This window comes from Rhinoderma darwinii, chromosome 6 (genome assembly GCF_050947455.1).
Source record: "Rhinoderma darwinii isolate aRhiDar2 chromosome 6, aRhiDar2.hap1, whole genome shotgun sequence".
Lineage (NCBI taxonomy): Eukaryota > Metazoa > Chordata > Amphibia > Anura > Rhinodermatidae > Rhinoderma > Rhinoderma darwinii.
The window spans coordinates 11723718-11745856 of NC_134692.1; the positions used below are offsets into that span (position 1 = coordinate 11723718).

The 22139-nt window shown below is 43.3% G+C and overlaps 1 protein-coding gene across 2 annotated transcripts in view; it reads right to left on the reverse strand.

Annotated features, from left to right (window-relative positions):
• Positions 1–9586: 9586 nt before the first annotated feature.
• Positions 9587–22139, reverse strand: part of ASIC4 (acid sensing ion channel subunit family member 4) — a 240528-nt gene continuing 227975 nt past the window's right edge. For both annotated transcript variants that reach the window (XM_075829129.1, XM_075829130.1), the window contains exons 3-10: positions 21715–21842; positions 20308–20467; positions 19706–19762; positions 18935–19088; positions 17400–17491; positions 14896–14975; positions 14702–14806; positions 9587–12999 (exon numbers count right to left, since the gene is read on the reverse strand). In XM_075829129.1, coding sequence (XP_075685244.1) covers positions 12886–12999; positions 14702–14806; positions 14896–14975; positions 17400–17491; positions 18935–19088; positions 19706–19762; positions 20308–20467; positions 21715–21842 — 890 coding nt within the window. In that variant the 3' untranslated portion in view covers positions 9587–12885. The remainder of the gene's footprint in view (positions 13000–14701; positions 14807–14895; positions 14976–17399; positions 17492–18934; positions 19089–19705; positions 19763–20307; positions 20468–21714; positions 21843–22139) is intronic.

Sequence of the window (22139 nt, forward strand, 5' to 3'; positions counted from 1 at the left end):
AGTTCTATTCTTGTATATAGGGGGCAGTATTATAGTAGTTATATTCTTGTATATAGGGGGCAGTATTATAGTAGTTCTATTCTTGTATATAGGAGCAGTATTATAGTAGTTATATTCTTGTATATAGGGAGCAGTATTATAGTAGTTATATTCTTGTATATAGGGGCAGTATTATAGTAGTTATACTCTTGTATATAGGGGGCAGTATTATAGTAGTTATATTCTTGTATATAGGGGCAGTGTTATAGTAGTTATATTCTTGTATATAGGGTGCAGTATTATAGTAGTTATATTCTTGCACATAGGGGGCAGTATTATGATAGTTATATTCTTGTATATAGGGGCAGTATTATAGTAGTTATATTCTTGTATAGAGGGGGCAGTATTATAGTAGTTATATTCTTGTATGTAGGGGTAGAATAGAAAATTGAGCACCAGAGCAGTGATTAGCCCCCCTCAACTTAGAGCATTTATTTACTGTATAATGTGAATTGGTCTGTATGGTTTTCTAAATCTTTACCATGGTGGAGCCGTCTGTGTTGCTGAGCTGTAAATCCGGACAGCAGAGCAGTGAATGACCTTGTGTAGGTGACACAGTTTCACGTCCAAGGATTTGAAATACATTCTTTTGATGGACGACCTGAAACCCTTCAGCACTTATATCACAGATCCGCTCTGGTGTGCTGCAGGACGGTGCCATTGGTTTGATAAGTCTCCACATTCTGTATGTTTGGCAGAAATTCCCTTTTCTTTTCGTGTAGATAATTTTTATTTCTCGCCAGCTGTAGCCAGATTGGGAGGCTGAGATTTGTTGCTGTATCTTGTCTGCGGTGATAAAATATTCATCACTATTTCAAGAAGTTGCTGATTCTGTGGCGGCTTCTGGTGCCAGAAATATTTGGAGAGATTTTTTGTCAAGTACATTGTAGAATTCTTCTTCCGGAGAGACCGGACAGTAAGTCCCCAGCTTTTTTTTTTAGCTTGGGGCGGGGGGCGCGGGGGCACATACTTTTTAAGAGAACTGAAAATCCCAGTGTAAAAAAATGACAGTGCCAACTCTGGTGCCAACTACCAGATATATGGTCCTGACCCAAGAGCCAAGTGCTGGTGCCAAGTTTGAGTGATACTATGAGGGGGGGCACCCTCCATGAGGTGTCTTAGGCTGTGTTCTCACGGAGTTTTTTGACGTCGGAAAACGTGCCAAAAAACGACCCAAAATGACTCCCATTGATTTCAATGGGAGACGGAGGTGTTTTTTTACCGCGAGTAAAAAAAACGCCTCGCGGCAAAAAGAAGGGTCATGACCCATCTTGATTCGGTTTCCGCGTCCAAAACCGCATTGAAATCAATGGGGACACGTCAAAAAACACCTCGAACTAGTGAGGTGTTTTCTGACGAGTATATTGCCGAGTGTTTTGCAGGAGTCGTCTCCTGCTGCTAGTCCATCCCAGAAAGGGGCTGTCATTTCCAGTCTGCTCGTGGAGGCTGAAAAACATCGTGGACAGAACTCCCTTGAGGGATACAGAAAACCAAAGTCCTGCATCCAAATACAAGTAAGTGCAATTGCTCCTATGTTCCATACATGCTATACATGTATGGAGCTGTGCATTTTTTTTTTTTTTTAATTGCAATTTTTTTTTTTGCAATTTTTTAATTTTGTTATGCAGTTGTTCATGTATGTCATCTCTCTTTTTTTTTTTTTTAAACATTTCAGGAACAGAAATGACGACAGCAGAGGTGTACCACCGAATGGACATTGATGTTGGGAAATTGATTCAAGAAGTAAGTATACTTTTTTTTTTTAATGTGGGCCTGTTCACATCAGCGTGGTTTCCGCTGAGGGGTTCCTTCGGTGCTTTCAGTCAGGGGAACCCCTCAACGGAAAGGCAAGTGTGAAGTGGTGACAGATCCGTTGCTAAGGGTATGTTCACACGCACTAATTACGGACGTAATTCGGGTGTTTTTGCCCCGAATTACGTCCGAAAATAGCGCCTCAATAGCGCTGACAAACATCTGCCCCTTGAAAGCAATGCGCAGACGTTTGTCTGTTCACACGAGGCGTATATTTACGCGCCCATGTCAAATGACGGCGCGTAAATAGACGCCCGCGTCAAAGAAGTGACCTGTCACTTCTTTGGCCGTAATTGGAGCCGTTATTCATTGACTCCAATGAATAGCAGCGCCAATTACGTCCGTAATTGACGCGGCGTTCAAGCGCCTGCACATGCCGTTACGGCTGAAATTACGGGGATGTTTTCAGGCTGAAACATCCCCGTAATTTCAGCCGTTAAGGACGCCCTCGTGTGAACATACCCTAATGGTTTCTGTTTGTCCCCGTTGTGCAAAGGGTTCTGTCGTTTTGACGGAACCAATACCGCAGTGTAGGGAATCCCATTAGCAACGGATCCATCAGCATTGAAGTCAATGATGATGCAAACAGAAAACAAAGTTTTTTTTAATGTGGGCCTGTTCACATCAGCGTGGTTTCTGCTGAGGGGTTCCGTCGGTGCTTTCAGTCAGGGGAACCCCTCAACGGAAAGGCAAGTGTGAAGTAAGTTCCGTTTGCATCACCATTCATTTCAATGGTGCATGTGAAAACCTCAGCAAAAACAGCCTGAAAAACCGCCTGGAAAACCACGTCAAAAACCACGTCAAAAACCACGTCAAAAACCACATCAAACATGAAAACCTCCAGGGTCAGTTTTTACAGGAGGAATTTTCCTCCTGGAAAAAACTCCGTGTGAACACAGCCTTAGGTGGCATCCATCACTGATTCCGGGGGAGGGGGACCAATTTTTGCAGGTGCTTCGTGTAATAAGACTGTAATAAGACTTAGGCTATGTTCACACTGAGTTTTTTTGCAGCCAGAATTTCTGCCTCAAAATTCTGTTTGGAAGTTTGAGGCAGATTTTCCTCTCCCTGCACGCCGATTTTCACGTCGTTTTTCACCCGTGGCCATCCTCCCTGGATGACGCGGCAGTCCATGTGACCGCTGCAGCCTGTGATTGGCCTGTGACTGGCCTGTGATTGGCTGCAGCCGTCACTTAGACTGAAACGTCATCCTGGGAAGCCGGACTGGAGGAAGAAGCAGGGAGTTCTCGGTAAGTATGAACTTCTATTTTTTTTTACAGGTTGCTGTATATTGGGATCGGTAGTCACTGTCCAGGGTCCAGAAACAGTTACTGCCGATCGCTTAACTCTTTCAGCACCCTGGACAGTGACTATTTACTGACGTCACCTAGCAACGCTCCCGTAATTACGGGTGCACACACATAGTAACCTGTAATTACGGGAGCCCCATTGACTTCCTCAGTCTGGCTGTAGACCTAGAAATACATAGGTCCAGCCAGAATGAAGAAATGTCATGTTAGTAAAACCAATACGCTCCGCAGCACACATAACATGTGCATAACATCTGCGGACTTCATTGCGGAATTTTGACTCTCCATCGAAGTCAATGGAGAAATTCCGCAATGAGTCCGCAACCAGTCCGCCACTGGTCCGCAACAACCATTGTATGCTGCGGACACCAAATTCCGCACCGCAGCCTATGCTCCGCAGTGGAATTGTCCGCAACGTGCAAAGAAACCCAACCACAAAGCTGTGGAAGGCAATGGAAAAACGTGTACTCTGCTGAATTCCAGAGCAAATCCGCTACGTGTGGTCATGCCCTTAGGCCGGGTTCCCACGTAGTGTAAATGCTACGGAATTTTCCCAAGGGAATTCTGTGCGGAAATGCTTCAACATTTACAGTAGCAGCAAAGTGAATGAGATTTAGAAAATCTCCTGCCCACGATGCAGAAAAAAACGCAGCGAAAACGTTAATAAATTGAACTGCGGTGCGGAATTTAAAATCATGTAAATGTATGCTGCATTTTTGTTGCTTTCCTGTTGCGGGTCTTCCCCATTGAATTCAATGGGGTTGCAAAACCTGCAACAGAAAGCCAAGTGTTGCGAGTTTTGCAGCGCAATCGTAGCGATTCTGCCGCAAATAACGCAACTCAGGAAAAAAAAGAATTCATAATTATCCATAACTCCCTGCTTCTTCCTGTAGTCCGGACACCTGAGATGACGTTTCATCCCATGTGACCACTGCAGCCAATCACAGGCTGCAGCGTTCACATGGTCTGCAGCGTCAACCAGGGATGCCAGACCGGACGGCAAAGGAGGGACGCGTCACCAATACAACGGCCGGGGTAAGTATGGACTTTTTTTTTTCTACGCTACTTTCCGAAGTGAAAATTCCGACTACAATGTGCGGTTTTTCGGACGGAATGTGCCGCGGGTTTCATGTCGGATACGCTGTGTAGTTTTTACGCAGCGTGTCCGACCCATGGGAACCCGGATTCATGAAAGAAACTTCTTCTCAGTCTTCTGCTTTTGGTCTTGTGAAATTCCAAAATTATATTGCAGTTCTGTGTTGGAAACAAGTGCCGGATTATCAGACTTTCCAGATTATCAGATGCCGAATTATTAAAGGAATGACTTTTTGTAATTAAAATCCTTTTCAAGAATGTCTGTGCCCCCTATTTATTACTTTCATGCTGTCTGTTGTCCTGATGTAACGGTCTTGGCAGCATGACCCACACTTGCCTTCCACCTTGGCACTCGGGCACCTCACCCTGCGCTGCATTGGATACATATACTATAAAGCAATGTAGTATATATATATATATATATATATATATATATATATATATATATATACATACACACATATTGCTTAATGTGTGGTAACATTACGTGCCGGGCATACCTGGCACAGCGCTTGTGCCCACGTAAAGTTATAAAGATGGTAAGAAGGGATTGAGTACGTGCCAGTTTTTTGGGTTTATGTTTTGAGAGTTCACAGGTGCCCTCTTTATCTTAGTAGACATTATAACGCCAGCAGGAGGGAAGCGCAGCCACTGGCATCTTTGTTCCTGGCGGCGGTCTGATGTGACGGACGCGCTCGACTCTCTGGGGCTTCAGATCTAGCGTCCGAAACCTTATCCTGAGCTGGTCCTGTCATAAACATTTGTGCCCTTCGGCTTATATCTCAAATGCCAACAGGGATTTGTTCAGCTGGCGCCGGCGCTTTGCTTGTTCTTCTTTTTTTTAGTGTGACCCAGGAGGCGTCTGGTCTGTTTTCAGGCATGCCCTGAAAGCTCTGTATGTTTACAGTACTGAGACATCATATAGGGGTCATCCTCAGAATTAACCCTTACATTTGAGGACTGGGATAATTTAGGCCATCAAGACATGAACAGTTTTTTTTTTGCCTATTTGCATCCCAGTGGTCAAAACTTTTTTATTTTTTGTTCAACTTTTTTTGCCAGGACGAGTTGTACTTCCTTAGGTGCTGCTTTTTGCTACATATACGGTACATTACCATTTAATTTACTTTCATTTTAATTTTGGAAAAAATGCAGAGTTAGGGCATGACCAGATGTGGCGGAATTGCTCTGGAAATCCGTTGCGGACACTCCGGAGCGGAAATCCGCAGCGTACCCGTTTCTCCATTGCTTTCCTCAGCTTTTTAGTAGGGTTCGTTTGCACGCTACGGACAATTCCGCTGCGGAGCATAGGCTGCGGTGCGGAATTTGGTGTCGCAGCATGCAATGGTTGTTGCGGAGTTGTGGCGGACTGTTTGCGGACTCATGGCGGAATTTCTCCATTGACTTCAATGGAGATTCTAATTTCCGCAATGAAGTCCGCAGCTGTCATGCACATGTTATGTGTGCTGCGGATGCGTCTTGCTTTTTGGACATGACATTTCTTCATTCTGGCTGGACCTATGTATTTCTAGGTCTACAGCCAGACTGAGGAAGTCAATGGGGCTCCCGTAATTACGGGTGACTACGTGTGTGCATCCATAATTACGGGAGCGTTGCTAGGTGACGTCAGTAAATAGTCACTGTCCAGGGTGCTGAAAGAGTTAAGCGATCGGCAGTAACTGTTTCTGCCCCCTGGACAGTGACTACCGATCACAATATACATCAACCTGTAAAAAAATAGAAGTTCATACTTATCGAGAACTCCCTGCTTCTGTCTCCAGTCCGGCTTCCCAGGATGACGTTTCAGTCTAGAAAAACAGCTCCAAAAACGGCCGTTAAAAATGCCGCAAAAATCGCGAGTGGCTTAAAAAACTTCTGAAAATCAGGAGCTGTTTTCCCTTGAAAAAAGTTCCGTATTTTCAGACTTTTTTTGCTAAGCGCGTGAACATACCCTTAGACTAAGGCTCCTATAGCTCCACCGCTGGATAGAATTGGATGCATTGTTTCAGCAGACAGTATCACACATGATAGGCTTAGATACATGGCCCAGCAGCAGACAACACAGCAGCAGCAGCAGCAGCCTGGCATTACAGGGTGGGAAGAACCACTGTGTTTGGTCTTTCCCAGCCTGATAATACCAGCCTGCGGCCGCCCCAGTGCCCGACCTACATTACAGATGGTCGGGTACTGGATGGTACTAAGCTCTTCCCAGTACCCCTGGTGGTGGTGGGTACCGGGGTAATAATGGGGGTTAGTGTTCGCCTCTGCACTGGCTAACACTAAGTCCCGCCTTAGTAATGGGCGTTGTCAATCAGCCAGCAGCTGTTAATAAGGCGGTGGTAATAAAGTTTAAAAAAAATACAAAGAAAAAATATTTTATTGAAGTTTTTTTAAGCAAAATCGCGTTTTTCGCTGCATTTTTAACGGCCTAATTTGGAGCTGTTTTTCTATAGAGTCTATGAAAAACGGTTTAAAAAACGGCTGAAGAAGTGAACAGAACGTCGGAACAGAACGTCGTTCTCACATTGAAATGAATGGGCAGATGTTTGTAGGCGTTCTGCTTCCGATTTATCAGCCGTTTTTCGGGACGTTTACGGCCCGAAAAACGGCTGAAAACACTCCGTGCGAACATACCCTTACAATTACCATCCTCTTCGGCTCCGGGTGCAGCGGATGTCCCGACACTATCCAGCGTCGTGACGTCATGCGTGGCGCACAGCGTTGTGACATCATGACGCGAGAAGACGTCAGGACTTCCTCTGCGCACGGGAAGGAGGGTAAGTATAGTGTTATCACTATAATAACAGGGGACCGTGTATTTTATGACATAGGACCCAGTTACTATTTTTGTAGACACGGTGTGGGGGACCGCTTCCCGGCTCACATCCTAGGTGCCCCTCTGTGGGTCCCGTTATTACGGATCCCCATAGACTTGAGTCTATCGAGGGATCCGTGAAAACAGAAGAAAATAGGACATGTTCTATTTTTCAACGGACCCTTCACACGGTCCATTAAAACAACGGTCGTGTGAACGGCCCCATTGAAATACATGTGTCCGTGTAACAGACGTTTTTTTAATCCATACACTGACTTCCTGCTGAGCTTGTGCTTAATGTAAACAAGCATTCAATGTAAACAAGCAGAGCTGCAGTGTACAGCATGGGGGAAGTCATCAGTCTGAGCTTCTGATGAGAAAAGAGACTCTATTATACAGTGCAGATAATCTGGAGTCACTGCTTTGCCCTAAGCAACAAACAGAGATGAAAAATTTTTTTTTTAGGTTCTCGCTACTCGTACAAAGTGACTTATATATCAGTTTTGTGAATATTTCCGTCGATGCAGATCAGATATGCATTAAAGATACGACTCAATATCCTCCAAATGCAAAACACAACACAATGTATCAATCCCAAAATATTGCTATGGTTTCTATAGAAACATCACCCCCTTCCGTTCTTCACCGCCTACATCTGTTCTCGGTCTTTAGGTAAACACATCATTTATTTATACCTGATTATTACCCCGACTGTCCCGCAGCTGAAATACAGCAGGATAATTCTTTACATTTATCACAATACATTTTGGATATGAAAATATCGCTACTTCCTTTATTAAAGAACATTTTCTTAAAGGGGTTCCCTTTTTGTTACAAGGGTTCCCTGAAAATTAGATCCCCCACTGCTGGGGCCCCCAGCAATCAGCTGCAATCTTTTGGGGGAACCTGGCAGCAAGTGTTTAATTTCCCTGCAGTGCCACCACAGGAGAAATAAAGTATTACACAGTTCTCACTTATATCAATGGGCTCTCCATTTAATGCACATATGTGCCAAGTCATGCAGAGAGGGGGGATCCTAAATTAGGGACTCCCCTCGATTAATTTAGAACTCCTTAAAGGGGTTGTCTGATCTGAGACAATTCTCTTCCTATTGAAGCTGCCGCTGGGCCGATATTGCTGGGGGAAGCCTTCCCTGGCCAGACATTTCCCCTGCGACGGCTGCTGAAGTAGAATTGCAATATTACATGACAGCCATTTGGACGAGGGATCATCCATGTAATATATAGTCAGATCGAGTCTGCCAGACCAGGAGCCCCTCTTACAGAGCAGCTGACCATTATGACTCATTGAGGCGTGGGACCCCCGCTATGACGTCCATATGCCCTAATAGTATAACAAATGATAGATTTAGATACACTGCTTAAGTAGGCAGTATCACACATGTTAGACTTAGATACAGTGGCTGACCAGACAGTATCACACATGATAGGCTTAGATACACCAGCTCAGCAGACAGTATCACACAGGATAGGCTTAAATAAAGCATCTCAGCAGACAGTATCACACATGATAGGCTTAGATACACCATTCAGAAGACAGTATCACATAATAGGTTTAGATACACAGCTCAACCGACTATCACACATGATAGGCTTAGATACACAGCTCAGCAGACAGTATCACACATGAAAAGGCTTTGATACAGCGACTCAGCAGACAGTGTCACACATGATAGGCTTAGATACAGCGACTCAGCCTACAGTATCACACATGATAGACTTAGATACAGAGACTCGGCAGACAGTATCACACATGATAGGCTTAGATACAGCGACTTAGCAGACAGTATCATGATAGGATTAGATACACAGCTCAGCAGACAGTATCACACATGATAGGCTTAGATACAGCAACTAAGCCTACAGTATCACACATGATCGGCTTAGATACAGTGACTCGGCAGACAGTATCACACATGATAGGCTTAGATACAGCAACTCAGCAGACCGTGTCATATGATAGGCTTAGATACACTGGCTGTATGGAGTTACTGGACGGAGGATTGTGACACTTGTACGTTACATTGTGTAATAAGTTGTATTTCTATATGGAGCATCTCTGCCTCCTGCTTTGGTCATGAACGCTGGAGCTGTTTCTTGCTGGATGAATCAGACCGCTTTGAAGTATAAAACTAGTGAAGAATTCTCAAACGCAATTATGGATCGCACATAACACCTGGAAATATAGTGGGGGGGGGGGGGGGGAGGGGTGCATTTTAAAGGAAGACCTAAAGGCTTTTTCTTTTTGAAGAGTAACCCTAATTAGACACTGAGTTCTTGGCAGTAGTGCAATACCCCTAGCCCTATGCCACACACCAATAGTGGCCGCAGTGGAAGCTTTGGAGGCATGGTTGCCCCTCTGTGTGGCTCCAGATGCACCAGTCACTAATATGGCACTGATGGGATCGGAACCGGTTCGTTATTGGGGTCTTCCAGCTGCCGGACTCTAATGCAACCCATTCAACAGATGAGATACAAATGATAATAAAAGAATCAACACTTAAAAATACTTTTTATTTTATAGTCTTAACATTAAAATATTGTACAATCAAAACAAAATCTTTGCCCCCAAGCCCAGTCCTTACATGAAACCGGACAGACGTAGCGCCCCAAGGAGCATGGAGATGTACTAAGTTAGGTCAAGGTGTGTCCAGAATACAAGTCCAGTCTTCATCTTCACTGAAAGTACCACCTGGATACATGAACTACATCAAGAATACGGGGGTCTTTCTACCATATGTGACAGATAGTTCTTCCATTTTAACAATCATCCCTGTGAAATACAATTTTTTCTGAGCCAGGTTCCAGCCAGAAGTAACATCTTGCATGTGGGGGTAGTTATCATGGAGAAAGCCCCGGATGGGGCAGAGTTCAAACTGGCCCCATCCCCCTTCACCTACATGAACATGTGCAGGGCTTTCTATAGGCCCCTCAGGCTTGGCATACAAGGGAAGGGTAAACTGGCCCAAGGTATCACTGCCCTTCTGGGAGCATCGGCCCGCCTGTCCTCGGAAAAGAGTATAAACCAGAAGTGGGCCCCATTTCATTTTTTTTCTATAGATGTTCCTCTTCTCTATGTAAGCCCCCGATCTTGCATTGAATAGACACGTGACTATGAATGGCGTGAACAATATAAATATATAAATAATTCTTTTATAGATGATCTTTTTTATAAATACGTTTTAATGCCTTGATAAATATATAATTTACTGATTGTATTTGGAATTTAATCCATGGGATATAGAGATTTTCATTTTACGGGGTTACCAAACCCCAGCAGTCATACCTGATTGCTAATGTGAGGTTAAATGTCCATTGGGGTTGGGTTATAACTCTCTTTTTGAAAGGATAGCCAGGCACTTGTTCAATAATCCAGATTTGTAACATATTTGTGAATGTATTCCCTATGTTCTTCTTCCTGTAGGACCAGCTCTTGGACCTTATTATAATTGTGTTCTTCAACTTTGCTCTCTGTCTGTAATATGCGATGAAGTCTCCTCTCCTTGGTATGTAATGACCCAAGAAATATTGTTTATATCTTAATCTATCCATCAGGGCATAACAAGTAACCATTGCGCCCCATAGCAAACCTTGGCATGGTGCCCTACACCACCAACTTCAACAGCAAAGAAGTCCAAGACATGAAGTCATGGTGGGCTCCCATTGTCTATTAGACTCCATAGCAGCTGCTATGGAGCAACATCTCTACCAACATCTCTACTGACCTACCTTTGTAGTCTAACCCTCCCCACCAAAACGTCTATCTTCTGTCACCACTGACTCGCCTTCTTTTTGTCACCCTCCCCACCAATACCTCTGTCTTCAGTGTATGGCCCCTCTATCGATCTTCAGTCTTCGACTCTTCTTCTTATTTCTCAGTTGACATTATATGAATGCTCCACCATTGGTGATATCTAATGTGTATTCTTCCTACTGAAGTCTTAGTCTTCAGCGTCACGACTCCTATATCTGTAGTATATTATAATTCTATTGACCTTTCAGTCTACATAGTATGAACGAGCTATCTATGCCTATATCACGGCTCTATCTTAAGAATGTAAACCCTTTACCATTCTATCTTCTGTATGTGATAATTCTACTGTCCTTTCAGTCGGCATGGTATGGTGGCTCTACTAATGGTCACATCTCCATTGATCTTCGATGTATTACCGATTGTTCAAGAACTCTCCGTAAAGAACTTGTCCTCTACCAGTCCCGCGTTCTTCAATATCTTCATCTTCTGTATGTGATCAATCTACTAAACTGGTCTGAGTGATCTACCAGTGGTTTCATACCCAATATGTTCCCTCTAGAGTATTCAATCTTCAATGTATTACCAATGGAACCATAACCCTCTCTTCAGTGTTGGTACTCAACCAACTCTCCTATCTTCAGTATTGGACCCCTCTAGTATTCTAGGTCTTCATTTTTGTATACAGTCCTCAACCATGGACCTTGATAACACTATCAACCTTTAAGACATAACTGAGCAACCTATAGGTGCCCCACCAATGTATGAGCCTTATGAGGCCACTCAATCTGTACCCGCACAGTCTTTAATTTTTTACCAACTTGGATATCTTCTGTAGCCTAAATCCAACCGCTGCCAACTATAAGTATCCCGTCACGGGACCCTACCAGCCTCAGCATCTTCTGAAATATTTCAAAATTGGTATGTACATCCACACATCTCAACACCTATAATACATAGGCTTACCATAGTCGTCCTCCTGCAAATTTATTGACTTATTAAAAATTATAACAACCGGTCTAACAATTCGGCAAACTACGCAGCTGACTGTAATCCATTTCATTATTGTTCAATATACTAACCTTACTTCTGTGGTGGGACATTAGCAGGGATAAGACAAATGTGAATGGATCTAGCTGGAATGATAAACTGTTTCTGAACATCTCATGATGCTAGTTCTTCTCTGGTAAGCTTGGAAAGCTCCCAAAAATTGAGTAACCAAACTTGACTCAGATGGTCCCACAAAGATATTACCTTCCAGGCTGAGAAACCTACTGTAGGTCTGAAGGTCAATGCCGGTAGTGGATCCTCCATCTTTCTTTCGGTTCTAGAGTATATGGAGGAGTCGGTGTGCTTTATGTGACAGACAATCTGTATGTTAGATCTGCTTAGTCATTGTGCCTGGGGTTTTGCCCTGTGCCGTGTGATTGGCAGCACTATATAAAATGAATATAAACATTAATAAACACCAGATGATTTGGTGACTATGCTGCTTGGAGAAGTCTATCTACAAACCCTAGTCCTCATATCCTAAAACCAATGCTCCTTGAGTTGTGACCCGTAAATCTATTTTTTATTGTCCTTAACATACATTGTGTACATTACTTGGTGTCATCTCAGGCTACTTTATTGTTATTTTTGACTCTTTGATGGTTTTTATCCAATCTTCTGTGAGTGATTTAGATGGATGAAGAGTAGAAACTCAAGTAAAGAAGACTGGATCTGAAGCCAGTGCTATAGTTTTAATGACGACCCACCCAACTCTGTAGAGGAACGGACTCTACTGACTGGAGTAAAGAGGATGTATCATGATGTCCTGTATATCTGCAGGTCTTATTCTTCACCCACTTTACAGGCTCTTATGTCTCATTGCATGACATAAGTACTAGAGAATTTTAGTTCATCCAAATGTAGGTGTTCTTCAACACTAAGTTCTCGATTCCTTCGTAGAGCTTGAGAGGCAGGGTATAAGAATCATAGGTAATGTTTTTTCCCCTGTCGAAAAAAGTTGGTTCTGGTGGGTATAACCCCACCATTATGTGTCTAGCAGGCAAAGTCCTCAAATACACCATGGTGTGTGTAGTGTCGATGATGGTTGGGGAGCACTGTGGTGGCATAGGCTCCTTCTGGATGACGTCCATGGACCTCTGTGGAGCTCTACATAGAACAAGTCAAGTCAGTTAGAAGATCATTTATACTGTTCATTGTACCCAATGCTTTTTAATCAATAACACATGTGTTTTCTTATTTTAGCTATCCTATTTTTATCTTAGTAGAGCATTAGAATCGATATAATATCCCAGAGGGGTAACGTAGAGCTCCTGGGTCCCGCTACAAAATCTGGAACAGTGCCCCCACTTACCTTGTGCCATTTATAATTCTGGTGTCTTCTTATGTGGTTGAGTAACCTTTGGGCCTGGGTGCGACCTCTAAATTTTGCACCCCCTAAGCCCATGTCCTGGTTTAACCATATCCCCAGCATGACTATCTTGGTACAGGGTCTACTGGTGTGAACCCAACCAACCAAAATCATCACTAGTGTAAAGCTGACCACAGGCATGATGATACTCGATAACGATGAGCGTACGTTCACACGGCCTATTTTCAGCCGTTTTTCGGGCCGTAAACTTCAGAAAAACGGCCGAAAAATCGGAACCTCCAAACATCTGCCCATTGATTTCAATGGGAAAACGGCGTTCTGTTCCGACGGAGCGTTTTTCGCTGCGTTTTTTTACGCGAAAAAGAAGTGCAGGACACTTCTTGGGACGTTTTTTGGAGCAATTTTTCATAGACTATTGAAAAAAGCTCCAAAAACACAGCGAAAAACGCGAGTGGCACAAAAAACGTCTGAAAATCATGAGATGTTTTCTCTTGAAAACAGCTCCGTATTTTGGGACGTTTTTGACTCTGCGTGTGAACATACCCTAAATGTTACGTCGGAGGTACTAAAAACTGCTCCATAGGTCGGATTCAGAACACCTTTCGTCCACGCTTCAACATTGTAATTGTTCGTTAGTGGTAAACGCTATAATCGTATTGTTCAGTTTACTGGTGCAATTCTAATAAATGTAGGGCAATGCCCGTGCAGAATATTTCATACAACATAAATAAATTGTATCATGGGAAGTATCTTTCCGTGTATGACCCCTTCCCAACTAGCATTCACATTTAAAAAAAAATTGGAATGCTCGTCATATCGAGGCAATATTTTTACATCTATGAGCAGCTTAAGAGCCAGTCGTAGTCGAGGATCTGATGATCATTTCCATCAAGGAGATTTACGCTGCTGGCACCGGGGAGACTCCTTTCCGCTGGGTAAGGAGCACCATTGTTGACTAGCAGTGAAGCTTATGAGAGCCGTGCGCTAGGCAGCAATCTTTATTCTAAATGTAAGTATCGCTGCTAGTGGAATTGACCGATTGTGCTGCGGCATGGTCAATTAGGATCGTTGATCTGAACGGTTATCATTACGACTGCTTGGAAATTAGTCCAACCAACCATTTGACCAACTAACCACCCAACATCGTCACTGGCATAGCAGCCGATAAGATTATTTGCTAAAACTAAAATGAGTGACATTGCCTGTATATACTGTATATATATTCTACACATTCTCAATCAATTAAAAGTAAAGGAGAAGGAGATGAATACTAGTAAGGAGCCATATACTAGACCAGAAGGAGTTGTGTGTGGTCAATGAAGGGGCTCTAGTGTTGGATATTTTCTGGTTGTAACATCTTCCAAAACGTGTTTTTCCTATATGTTATCAAGCACGACACCCACTCATATTTCCTATATATTGGTGTATCCCCCATTGTTTCGGGTTACGCTTCTTCCTTTCCATACACAGCCTCCATACCTGGTCATTCAGGTCATCCATGGCAAGTGTTGAAACGTTATCTGTTGGCTTTTTGGTGGGAGATGGTTTTCTCCGAAACAATTTGTTCACTTTATCTCGTATGACCTAAAGAGGAACAGATACAAGTCACATATCATATGTCACACCAAAGCTGCGGGAGATGCGATGGTATCTCACTATGTATTGTAACCCACCTCGTACAGGTAATCTAGAATCTCCAGGATGGTGAGGATACTGGCTCCGATAAATAGACCCATCTGCCCTCCGATGTCTCCTGGAAGATGAGATAAAAAAAGACAGGTCCATATAAGAATCATTAGCCGTTCAGATGTGTAGATGTTACCACGTGGTCTATATCTGGGATGTCCAAGTATTTGGCAAACTCATGTTTTTCTATACTTTAACGGGTAATTTCCACAAGAAGTCATCCCAGAGGGGCAGGGGTCTCCGTTATTTCAGAATTAGGAGAACAGAAGAACAATGTTCTAGTTGATGGACCTTCAAGTGGTTCAGTTGCAAGATACCATTATCTTAGGGCTCTCACTGCTCTTAACCCCATAGTGACCAGCCTATAGCAATTTTTCCGTTTTTCCATAGTCGCATTTAAAGAGCTTTTTGCGTGATTAGTTATATTTTTTAATGGCACCATTTTGGGGAACATATAATTTTTTGATTAACTTCTATAGAAAAAAATTTTGGGGGTGGAATAGAAAAAACCCCCCAGATATTCCTCCATTATTCTATGCGTTTTAAGTTTACACTTTTCACCGTGTGGCGTAAATAACACGTTACCTTTATTCTATGGGTCGGTATGATTACGGCGATATCACGTGTAGAGGTTTTTATGTTTTATGATATTTGCACAATAAAAATCCTTTTGAAATAAAAGGATTCGTTTTTGCGTCGTCGCTTTCCAAGAGCCGTAACTTTCTTATTTTTCCGTGCATGTAGTGATATATGAGGGCTTGTTTTTTGCGGGACGATACGTAGTTTTCATTGGTACTTTTTTGGGGTACATGGGATTTATAGATGAACTTTTATTACATTGTTGGGGCAATGGAAAAAAACCAAAATCGCAATCCCGCCAATGTTTTTTGCTTGTTTTTTTTTTTTCTTAAATCACTTTTTCATGGAAATTTTTTAATTTTTTTAACTGTAATCTTTATTAACAATTTTTATTTAACACTTATTACTTATTTTTTCTCCCACTAGTGGACTTCACTATGCGATCCTCTGATCGCTGCTATAATGCTTTGGCATATTTAGTAAGGCTTTATTCAGACGAACGGGAAAAACGTCCGTGCAACGCACGTGATTTGCACGGACCTATATGTGTCTATGGGGCCGTGCAGACATGTCCGTGATTTTTCATCAGCGTGAGTCCGCTGAAAAAAAGTCACGACATGTCCGTTCTTTCGGCGTTTTGCACGCATCACGCACCCATTGAAGTCAATGGGTGCGTGAAAACCACGCATGCCGCACGGAAGCACTTCCGTGCGAACTGCGTGATTCGCGCAAGAGCTGTCAAAAGGATGAATGTAAACAGAAAAGCACCACGTGCTTTTCTGTTTACAAACATCCAAACGGAGTGTTTTTGAGATGAGCGAACCCGGACAACCGAACCGAACTTCACCGGGTTCGGCCGAACTCGTTTTGGCCGAACCCGGCAAAAAAATTTCGGGTACGCGACGTCAGGAGATAGTCACTGTCCAGGGTGCTGAAAGAGTTAAACTGTTTCAGCACCCTGGACAGTGACTTCCGATCACAATATACATGAACGTGTAAAAAAAAAATAAGTTCTGACTTACCGATAACTCCCGGCTTCTTCCTCCAGTCTGACCTCCCGGGATGACAATTCAGTCCAAGTGACAGCTCCAGCCAATCACAGGCCAAGCACAGGCTGCAGCGGTCACATCGACTGCCGCGTCATCCAGGGAGGTGGGGCCAGATGTCAAGAGAGGCGCGTCACCAAGGACGCGTCACCAAGGCAACGGCCGGGAGGGAAGTTCTCGGTAAGTACGAACGTCTTTTTTTTTTTTAACAGGTTGCTCGATATTGTGATCGGAATTCACTGTCGAGGGTGCTGAAAGAGTTGCTGCCGATCAGTTAGCTCTTTCAGCACCCTGGACAGTGACTGACGTCGACAAGCCTCATCTCTATGATGGCGGCTGCGCGAAAATCACGCAGCCGCGCATCATACACGGATTAAAAACGGAGCTGTCAAGGGTTTTTTGCGAGCGCAAAATGCCGGGTTTTTGCGTCCGCAAAAACGCCACGTTCGTGTGAATCCAGCCTAAAACTGACAGGCAATCTATTAGGCCATGCCTCTGGCACATCCTAATAGGCATATAGCCAGGGCAGGCCTGGGGGCTTTTGTTAGGCCCCCGATCGCATTTGCCGGCTGCCAATGGGTGACAGAGGGAAATCTTTCCCTCCGTAAACGACTTAAACACCGCCGCGGTCGCTATTGACCGCAGCATTTAAGGGGTTACACAGCCGCGATCTAATTGAACTTCGATCACTATCGTTGGAGCAGGGGCCTGGCTGTCATCAGACATCCGAGCAACCGCTCCAGCCTGAACGGGAGACTCTTGCAGGACTTAGACTAGGCTGCCGTGAAAAGGCGTATTGGTGGTCACTAAGGGGCTCAATTTGAACACCCCGAATTATGACCTAATGTCCATTCATCACCACTCACCGAGTAAACTGGGCAGGTCATAGGCTTTCTTCTGTTCTATTGTTCCATAGTTGAGGGCTTCAAAGAAGACGTCTAGAACCAGGAAGTTTTCCCTATGGAGTAAAACATGGATGACTTAAAACCATTGTCCTCGTGACGACGTAGGTCTGCTGCTCTTTTTGGTCACCGAAATAGCAAGCAAGCAAGATGGTCATCTAACATTGAGGAGGGGGAGGGACAGGGAAGGATAAACGTTAGGACAGAGAAGGAACAGGGACTGAAATGTAAGGGGACAGTGTTTATACAGGGAAGGAAGGGGATAGATGGGCATACATTTGATGATATTGAGGCATTTCTGCAGCAGGGAGGAGGAATAGTGAGGGGTGACTATGCTCATTAGTATGCAACTCAGGGGCGGGGTTGTGACAACCGCTTCTTTTTCCTGAACAAGAGAATGTTTGTCACTGTATATAAGCGAAATTGCTCTTATTCCATGAAGATTTGATCGACATGAGACCGAATAAGTAAATAAATCCTGTGTACTGTATATTTCTAATCCAGCCTTTGCATTTTTCCTATAATTTAACATATAAGACAAGGCTCAGAGAGACAAAAATGACATTCTTCTTTAATCTCCGCTGTCCAGTGTACGGACATCTCATACTTAAAGATTAATGTGCAAGGTCTAAAGTAAAGAAGGATGTATATTGGGTGGATGTTTTTTTTAGACTGCGTTCACATTGTGTTTTTGTTGCGTTTTTAACATGTGCGTTTTTTGGGGGTTGATGACCGTCATTGAGATAAATTGGAGTTTATCTACCAAAAAAACAACAAAAAACGCCTATAAAAAACACAACAAAAATGCACAGTGTGAACCCAGCTTTAAGGCTACATGCACACGTTGCGGATTTTGCTACGGAAAATACGCACCAAAACCGCAGCAATATGCAGGAAATTCACATACTAAATTTTTCGGTCCGTTTTTATAGTTTTGATGCGTTTTTCGGCGTGTTTTCATGAAGCGAATTTTGGTGCGATTTTTCTTCAGCACTAGGCAGATACAATTCACAAGCGGAAACGCAAGATAAATTGACTTGCTGCGGACTTTAAAATCCGCACCGCAGGTCAATTTACGTGCAAAAATATACCACACACAAATAGGCGCGACAGAGCCACACGTATTACGCATCGTGTGCATTGACCCTAAAGAATGATATCCTTTTAGCTCTGCTCTATTATGGCACAGCTGTGATCAGTGACTCCAGCTTAACTGCACTGTCTATTGGGAGTCTGAGGTAGTCCGAAATCCACCTCCTGTCTCAACACAAGCTGCTGCTATATCACTCTTCCCCATGCTTTATACTGCAGCTGTTTGCTCACATTAACTGCTGTATATAAGCATAAGTTCAGCATGAAGTCCGTACATGGTGAACTGATTTCCATTACAGCAAGGACAGGATGATTATAAACTATAAGTGAACAAAACCGCCAGTAGAAAAAACGATTATCCTATACGATCCTATATCCTATAGGATCTCCTAAGAAGCTTCATTTACCTAATGTAAGTTTCATTCTTGTTGTATTTCTTAGCCAGATAACGAGCAGAGCCTTTATTGGGAATCCGGACCATGGAGATCTCCTTGCCGTAGCGAGTCATGTTACAGGGTGTGCGGCAAATGCATTTATCATTATTATCTCCTACCAGGGAGTCTGCGAGGGGGAGAAGAGACCAATTAATAGTATTTGGATGCCTGACCAGAAGATCAACTGTATATAGTGATAGTGATTACACATGTGGTGTGGACATACCTAAATTCATCATTGAAGAAGTTGTCTATCATGCCCTTTTCGGAGATATGGACGTCATAGGTCCCACACGGGACCTCTTTTCAATATGACTTATGACATCATAGCAGAAGTCCCCCACTCATGGCCCTCTTTTTATGAGCCAGAGCTGCTCCAATTCTGGCAGAGCCAGATCATGCATATATTACATGGTCAGCCATTCATTTTAATGGCCAGAATGTAATACCACATTTCACCTGCAGTGGCCGCTGCAGGGAAAATGAATGGTCGAGTGAACCTTCCAAGAATTTGGACCCATAGTGATCAGCTGATTGCAGGGAAAGGCTCTTCATAAAACAATCTCTTTAATTGACCAACCTTATAAAGTTATTATATATATATATATATTGCCCATATAGGACTGGAAGAAAACTATAAGTCAGTAAGTGACATAGAGCTCCTTGAGGGTAATCACTTGTTAGATAGCAAGCTCCTAGGACAAGCTTATCACTGAATAAGACAAAACATCTGGGATTTCGTACCTAATGTGTTGTCAGCGCAGCTGTTATACTTAGAGGGGGAGCAGATGGTTTCATTTCCTATGGGAAAAAATGAATTGACAATATTAATAGGTGAATAAACTTCACAGGAATATTTGGATTTTACACATGGAAATATTACAAAATGTGGATAGTAATGGAATGTTCCTGCCATGTTGCATTTATAGGTCTAAATCCATTAGATGGGAGCTGCAGCGGAGGCCAGATAGGTTGTCACCCAGCTTTCCCAGACTACTGAATGATAACGCTGCTTAGTTATGCAGCAATACAAGAGTGGGGGAGGTATCACTCTGCCCTTCTAAAATCTGGGAGACGACCCCTATGGGAGCTGCACTGGAGGCCATATTGGTGGTCACCCAGCTTTCCCAGTTGACTGAATGTCAAAGCTGCTTAGCTATGCATCTTTATAGAGTGACAAGGGGGTATTGCTGTCTATGAGGGAAGATTTGCCATTCTAAGGACTGGAAGAGCTGGAAGACGACTCCAATGGGGGCTTTAATAGAGGGCATACTAGAAGGTCAGTACAGGTGACGTGGCACCACAGATGGGAGATTACTACACTGACCTTAATATGTGACGCTTACCCGGCATATGGACCATTCGACAGGAGCAGCTCTTCACCACGGCCTGTTTCTCACACTGTAGTCTACAGGCAGAGATGCTGTACATACTGTAACCCTGAAGGATTTCACCTGTGGCCGCATTGGCTTGGCAGTTTCCCCAAGGCTGTGGCAAATATGTCAGCTGTATCCAAAGATAAAACATTGTGACTACATGTAAGGAGATAGTTCATCTAAAGATAGATAGATAGATAGATAGATAGATAGATAGATAGATAGATAGATAGATAGATAGATATGAGATAATAGATAGATAGATAGATAGATAGATAGATAGATAGATACATCCTGTATTATACTCCAGAGCTGCATTCACTATTCTGCTTGTGGTGTCACTGTGTACATACATTACATTACTTATCCTGTACTGATCCTGAGTTACATCCTGTATTATACTCCAGAGCTGCACTCACTATTCTGCTGGTGGTGTCACTGTGTACATACATTACATTACTTATCCTGCACTGATCCTGAGTTACATCCTGGATTATACTCCAGAGCTGCACTCGCTATTCTGCTGGTAGAGTCACTGTGTACATAGATTACATTACTTATCCTGTACTGAACCTGGGTTACATCCTGTATTATACTCCAGAGCTGCACTCACTATTCTGCTGGTGGAGTCACTGTGTACATACATTACATTACTTATCCTGTACTGAGCCTGACTTACATCCTGATAAGTAATATGTACACAGTGACCCCACCAGCAGAATAGTGAGTGCAGCTCTGGAGTATAATACAGGATGAAACTCAGGATCAGTAATGTCATGTAAGTACACAGTTACTCCACCAGCAGAATAGTGAGTGCAGCTCTGGAGTATAATACAGGATGTAACTCAGGATCAGTACAGGATAAGTAATGTAATGTATGTACACAGTGACTCCACCAGCAGAATAGAGAGTGCAGCTCTGGAGTATAATACAGGATGTAACTCAGGATCAGTGCAGGATAAGTAATGTAATGTATGTACACAGTGACTCCACCAGCAGAATAGTGAGTGCAGCTCTGGAGTATAATACAGGCAGTAACTAAGGATCAGTACAGGATAAGTAATGTAATGTATGTACACAGTGACACTACCAGCAGAATAGTGAGTGCAGCTCTGGAGTATAATACAGGATGTAACTCAGGATCAGTGCAGGATAAGTAATGTAATGTATGTACACAGTGACACCACCAGCAGAATAGTGAGTGCAGCTCTGGAGTATAATACAGGATCTATCTATCTATCTATCTATCTATCTATCTATCTATCTATCTCTCCACCAGCAGAATCGTGAGTGCAGCTCTGGAGTATAACAAAGTCTGTAACTCAGGATCAGTACAGGCTAAGTAATGGAGTCCCATGGAATTCATGTCATACATACCCTCTGTTCCTGGCAAGAGACGAATGTCTGGAAACCGGGAGACACTCCGAACCCCAGCTGGTGGATATAGGGGGGTTCGTCCTGGCTGTGTATCTGCACCCTGATTCCAGCTTCAAATGATGTCTCATCTGAGGAGTAAGGAGACGGGCGTCGGTCTCGTTCTGGGATAATTGCATCTTTCTTGCGGTGGTTTCTAATGTTTGTTGGACACTTCAGAATAATTTCTATTCTTGTAATTACTTAAGATTCTTGCTCTGCACTGAATTATTTATTAGTAAAATATCCCGGATGCAAGACTTTAACCCATTAATGTCTGTCAGCCAGAACCGTCACCTGTCACAGTTCACTGCATTTTACTGAGAAATTTAAAGGGGTCCTCAGGATTTATGTAAATAACCATTGTATAATGAAAAGTTCTGCATCCA